Source organism: Giraffa tippelskirchi, chromosome 6 (assembly GCF_054371585.1).
Source record: "Giraffa tippelskirchi isolate mGirTip1 chromosome 6, T2T-mGirTip1v1.2.pri, whole genome shotgun sequence".
NCBI lineage: Eukaryota > Metazoa > Chordata > Mammalia > Artiodactyla > Giraffidae > Giraffa > Giraffa tippelskirchi.
Genome location: NC_137280.1, coordinates 86937695 through 86944607, shown reverse-complemented (window position 1 = coordinate 86944607; position 6913 = coordinate 86937695). Strand labels below are relative to the sequence as shown.

The following is a 6913-nucleotide window of genomic DNA, read 5'->3' as shown; positions in this document are numbered from 1 at the left end:
AGATACACAGTCTTAGACTTGGAGAAAATTTAACACAGGGTTGAAACAAGGTGCTAGGAGATTTAGAGATCTGAAAGGGAGGAAACTCTATAGAGAAGGAGTGAAAAAAACAAGAAAAAACTTGGGTTCTCTTGACTTATACCCTGATCCCTTGTGAATAGAGAATCATTAGGAAAAATTTTCTTCCTTCCTGAACAAGTTTCCACAGGGGAATTATGTGCTTAGAGTTTGAAATAACAAGAAATGTGCCTAATGAGCAGGTAGGACCTATAAACACTAACATCTGCAGTCTCTCAGTGTGTGTAATCTTGAAGTGGATGGACCCTTTATTTCCTTTGTTTGGAGCCCTAATCCTGTTTGGGGTTGGGGGTGGGCTGTAGCTTCATCCCTTCCTGCTGTTTTGTCTGGGGACAGAGACTTCTTCTCCATCATTAGCCTTCCAGAGAAGAATTCAGACTCTCCCTCGGAGACCTTCCTCCCAGAGTTCCCCCATCCAGGTGAGTCTCCAATCTAGATGAAGAAAAGAAACCAGTTCAACTCAGCCCAGAGGCAAGAGATCGCTGTGGCTGTTTGTTTGCTTGATTAATTAATTAAAATATGTGTGTCAGTGGCTAGGTAATATTTCACAGTGTGAAATATGCTATGCTACTCACACTTTTGATGAATGGCCTTTCATACTCTTTATCATTAAAGTGCTATTTCATTTATGCTACAGAAATATGTTGAGATTTTAAGTTCAAACTGTGGTTCAAATCAGGAAGGATTTTTCCCCTGCAGAAGATTCTGAGCAATGTCCAGGAACATTTTGACTGTCTCACTGGAGAGGGTTGGTTGGAGGCCACAGAGGCTCTCAACATCTTTCAATGCATAGGACAGAGCAACAGAGACTGATCTGACTGGGAATGTCAGTAGTTCTGAGACTCAAAAAAGTTGAGTTAGAGAATATCTGTATGATAACATTTATAGCTGTCTTCAGGTTGTTTCCAAAATTTGTAAGACTTTACTTTTCTGGCAGCAAAATTAACAATGCTGCTTTCACTACTGGTTTAAAAGTTCAAACCCCAAGCAGTGTGACAGGTTTTTACACTTATTTCTCAGGCTAATGGGTATGAAAGACATTTCTTGTTTTCATAAACTGTGGCTCAGCTTTTCAGCAAACTTTACAAAGTTGATCATCATTTTGACTGGCCTATTATTATTATAAGTCATATATCATTTGCCCAGTTTTCTCCTGTTATCAGCATTTCAAAAAAATTTATGGATTATTATTTCTCAATTGACTTTTGGAGGATATTTTCATGATAAAATGTTTATTTTATTTCAAAATATCTATCTTCCAACTTCTGAGTTTTTTGGTTTTCATTTTGCCACTTGTAAATTTTATGTATAGTTTTCTAGAATATTCATCTAAAATATATTGGTCACTTTACACTAACATTGTAATACCTAATTTTTTGTAAGATGAGTGAGCTAGGACACCAATTTCATATTCTTTCAGATAAATAGTCATTCATGACAGATCTTTTGTTTTTTGGTAAGTACTTTTTTAATTTTTTTACTTTTAATTGAAAAGTAGTTGCTTTATAGTATTGCTTTGGTTTCTACTAACCATCAACATGAACAAGCTTCAGGCCAGATCTTATTTGACAATATAATCTTTTCCATCTAAATGAAAACATGACCTTGCCATTTGCTAAATGTTCATAACTATTATAACTTAATTACTGATCATTCAAAAATAAATAATGGAACATCCACTATGTGCCAGGAAGTCCTCAGTACATTATACATTATATTCTCTTCTATCAGGTCTTTGCTGCATTAAATATCAGCACATGTTCATGCCATTAAATTATTGCTATTTTATATCACATTTCAGTTAGTCTGATTCTTCATTCAATTTTGCTCACTACAGTTTTTTGAAACTCTTCGTTTTAACCTGGTTTAATTATCCTTTATTCTTTCATTTTGTAGCTTTTCACACTCTTATGTGTGTGGATAAGCACACATATATTCATATACCTTTCTGAAAAGTACAAAAGTGAACAAAGCAGGTAAGTTCCCTGCCTTTTTGGGTCACACAGTCTAACAATGAGGTCAGCTGCTGCTGCTGCTAAGTCTCTTCAGTCATGTCCGACTCTGTGCGACCCCACAGACAGCCGCCCACCAGGTTTCCCCATCCCTGGGATTCTCCAGGCAAGAACACTGGAGTGGGTTGCCATTTCCTTCTCCAATGCATGAAAGTGAAAAGTGAAAGTGAAGTCGCTCAGTCGTGTCCGACTCTTAGCGACCCCGTGGACTGCAGCCTACCAGGCTCCTCCATCCATGGGATTTTCCAGGCAAGAGTACTGGAGTGGGGTGCCATCGCCTTCTCCAATGAGGTCAGCGTACAATGAAATAAATGTGTTGTGATGCAATGTCCTCAGGCATAATTATATGAAGGAAGTTATTTAGCATAAAAATACAGAATTGTCATGGTGTAGGACACCATGGATTTACAGAGCATGGCCCAGGGAGGCCTCTGCATGTTGGATGAATTTCAAAACCAGGATCAGAGCATGGCCGTTGGGTTTCTCAAAACCCAAAGTCCACGAACAGCTAAGGAAAGATGCTACATGAGAAAAGTGAGAAAAGAGATAACCTCATTCCTTATCAGATGATACAAAAACTAATTGGTCAAGTAATTATGAAATGCACCCAGGAGAAACAAGTCTTCTACTGCTTGATATTAAAAATGCCCAATTTTGTTAAACTTTGTATATATTTTTTTTTTATAAATTTATTTATTTTAGTTGGGGGCTAATTACTTTACAATATTGTAATAGTTTTTGCCATACATTGACATGAATCAGCCATGGGTTTACATGTGTTCCCCTTCCTGGACCCCCCACCCACCTCCCTCCCCATCCCATCCCTCTGGGTCATCCCACTGCCCCGGCCCTGAGCCCTTGTCTCATGCATCGAACATGGAATGGTGTTCTGTTTCACATACGATAATATACATGTTTCAATGCTATTCTCCCAGAACGTCCCACCCTCACCTTCTCCCTCAGAGTCCATAAAATTGTTCTATGCATCTGTGTCTCTTATTCTGTCTTGCATATAGGGTTATTGTTACCATCTTTCAAATTCCATATATATGCATTAGTATACTGTATTGTTGTTTTTCTTTCTGGCTTACTTCACTCTGTATAATGGGCTCCAATTTCATCCATCTCAGTAGAACCGATTCAAATGTATTTTTTTTTAATGGCTGAGTAATATTCCACTGTGTATATGTACCACAGCTTCCTTATCCATTCGTCTGCTGATGGACATCTAGGTTGCTTCCATGTCCTGGCTATTGTAAACAGTGCTGCGATGAACATTGGGGTACACGCGTCTCTTTCAATTCTGGTTTCCTCGGTGTATATGCCCAGCAGTGAGATTGCTGGGTCATATGGCAGTTCTATTCCCAGTTTTTTAAGGAATCTCCACACTGTTCTCCATAGTGGCTGTACTAGTTTGCATTCCCACCAACAGTGTAAGAGGGTTCCCTTTTCTCCACACCCTCTCCAGCATTTATTGCTTGTAGACTTTTGGATAGCAGTCATTCTGACTGGTGTGAAATGATACCTCATTGTGGTTTTGATTTGTATATTTTTTTTTATGAAGTGTTGGTTTATCCCTTTGCTCATTTTTTCTTAGGGGGAACAATAAGTAAAATGTCTTTTGATATCTTTTGACACTGTAGAGGTATCACTACTATTGTCTTTCAGGCAAGTTCATTTTGGATCTCTTTATTATTTTGCTGGGCATCAAAGGAAAATAATTAAGGTTGGAATGCTGCCAGGACCAAGGAAGATTATTCTTTCTCACAACCTCTCAGGGACCAACTGAGCTTGTTAAGATCATTTTCTCATCATTACTCTCTCTCTGTACCTCCCTCCCTCCCTCCCTCTCTCTGCTCTCTGTTTATTGAAAAGACAATTTAATGTTTGTTTAAATACACAAAATGGCCATCTCAATATGGAACCCCAGGTTTGTCCATAGGAGACTTAAGAATTGGAATTTCAGGGATTCATTTCTATATTACACAGGGTAAAGTTCACTGATCTGCCCAACTTGGGTTGTACACATTCCTAGTGTACTCAGTAATGCTGCAGCTGAGAAAGACATGAAAATAACACAGTGAAGAAAGACATAGTGTGTTCTGTGTCTGTTTGCTACTGGTGGGGTGTCAGAAATCTTCAGAACAAGGGTACCAGTTCTCATATATTCCAAAATGACTCTTACAGTAGTGGGGCCAGAATTCAGTCAAGGGAGATACTAAAGAGGTGGGCTATTTCAATTCACAGGATCCCTTTGCAACAAGATTAATAAAGGGCAAGATATAGTATAGAACAGAAAGTCCCTTGCCCTGGGATTTCAGCAGTAGCAGAGAGACCATGTCCCTCCTCAACAGGTATGACACCATCTCTCATCACTCTTTGTCATCTTCATTCACTTGCAACACTGGTTTACTTTCTTTGACTTGAGCACTGGAAACAAGCACCTTCCTCAAGGCCTTTCACTGGATATTTCCTCTGCCAGGCACATACTTCATTACATAAACTTGCATCTCCCTCCCTCTCTTGCTTGAGGTCACTGTTCAAATGTCTGTTCACTTGTTTGCATGTCTTACCTAAACACCCATGCAAAATAGAATGCCTAATTCACTCTCTCCTCTACACGAGCTTACCCTTTCTATGTAGCACCTATCACCATCTGAAATGTAATGATCTCTATTATTTTCTTATATTTTCTATCTCCATCATTGAATGTGTATATGTGCTCAGTCATGTCTGTCTTTCTGTTACCTCATGGACTATAGCCCACCAGGCTCCTCTGTCCATGGGATTATCCAGGCAAGAATACTGGAGTGGGCTGCCATTTCTCCCTCCAGGGGATCTTCCTGACCCAGGGATCAAATCCTAGTCTCTTGCATCTCCTGCATGAGCAGGCAGATTCTTTACCACTGCACCACATGGGAAGCACTCCTATCGTTTAATAGCAGGGTCCTATTTTGTTCTTCAGCAAACTATACTTGTTGCCTAGTCATTGGTAATATGGTCAGATCTCAATTTTACTACTGAAATGTATGAAAAAATTCTAATGAAAATTATAGGATACATAATCCGTCAGGGAAAGAGTTGACAGGAACAAAAATTCCATATCAGTGGTGGTGTGAGGCAATCTAAAGGAGACCATATTCACACACAAAATATATTTTATTGAGTTACATGACTACAATATATAAATCCCAGCATTTAAAATGTGTGAGTAAAGCATGTAGTTGTGAAAATTAGTCATGTTACTTTCCTCTTTCTGTGAAGTCACTTCCATCACATGGAACGAGGCAATGATACACGAATTTCGGAATTTCTTCTTCTGGGATTTTCAGAGGATCCAGAACTACAGCCCATCATATTTGGGCTTTTCCTCTCCATGTACCTGATCACTGTGTTTGGAAACCTGCTCATCATCTTGGCCATCACTTCAGACTCCCACCTCCACACCCCCATGTACTTCTTCCTCTCCAACCTGTCCTTTGTAGACATCTGTTTCACTTCCACCACCATTCCAAACATGCTGTGGAACATCCAAACACAGAGAAAAGTTATCACTTATGAAGGTTGCATCACACAGATTTATTTTCTCATCCTCTTTGCAGTGTTGGATGTTTTTCTCCTCACTGCGATGGCCTACGACCGCTTTGTGGCCATCTGCCATCCCCTGCACTACACAGTCATCATGAACCCAAGACTTTGTGGACTGCTGGTGTTGATGTCCTGGATCGTAAATATTCTTAATTCCTCATTACAAAGCTTAATGATGCTGCAACTGTCCTTCTGCACAAACATTGAAATTCCCCACTTTTTCTGTGAACTCAATCATATGGTCCAACTTGCCTGTTCTGACATTTTTCTTAATAACATAGTGATGTATTTTGCAGCTGTCCTGCTGGGTGGAGGTCCCTTTGCTGGTATCCTTTACTCTTATTCTAAGATAGTCTCCTCTATATGCAGAATCTCATCAGCTCTGGGGAAATATAAAGCATTTTCCACCTGTGCATCTCACCTCACCGTTGTCTCCTTGTTTTATTGTACAATGCTTGGAGTGTACCTTAGCTCTGCAGCTACCCACAATGCACACTCAAGTGCAATAGCCTCGGTGATGTACACAGTCATCACACCCATGCTGAACCCATTCATCTACAGTCTGAGGAATAAAGACATGAAGAGGGCTCTGAAAGTACTCTTTGTGAGAGGAAATGTATAAGAGCCAGTTGTCATAAAATTGAAAAAGCACTTAAGATCGCAGAGGTCAAAGCCTCAGAGTCAGAGATTGTGACTATTTGATCAGACTATGAAATTAGAACTTGCTCTTTTTAAATAAATACATTCCTGAAATTTCCATTTATTTGACTCTAACTTTTCTATTCAATTCATGTAAATCACTTTATTAGGTTTCCTTTTCCTGCTTTCTCTTTGTTCTATTCCCACTTTCACACATTTACTTCAACAGTGTATCAAGAATGTTTGGAAATTCCCACTGACTAAATGAGACAACATAGATTTTTTTTTAGAATAATTTTTCACAAATGACACACCTGCATGCGTGCTCAGTCGCTCAGTCACGTCTGACTCTATGCAACCCTATGGACTGTAGTCCACCGGGCTCCTCTATCCATGGAATTTTTCTGGCAAGGATACTGATGTGGGTTGCCATTTCCTCCTCCAGGGATCAAGCTCACGTCTCTTTCATCTGCATTGGCAGGCACATTCTTTACCCCTACTGCAACCTGGGAAGCCCCACAAACGACATTTGTCTTACCAGATATTTTTCTTCTCTTTCTCTAAAAGAAGTGTCATGAGTTGTAGTCTTCCTGCCA

The 6913-nt window shown here is 39.6% G+C and overlaps 1 protein-coding gene across 1 annotated transcript; it reads left to right on the top strand.

Annotated features, from left to right (window-relative positions):
• The first annotated feature begins 5367 nt into the window (after nucleotides 1-5367).
• Nucleotides 5368-6300, top strand: LOC145509723 (olfactory receptor 7A17-like). Its single transcript, XM_081499011.1, has one exon. It carries the CDS (start codon nucleotides 5368-5370, stop codon nucleotides 6298-6300), a length of 933 nt encoding a protein of 310 aa, XP_081355137.1.
• The last annotated feature ends 613 nt before the right edge of the window (nucleotides 6301-6913 follow it).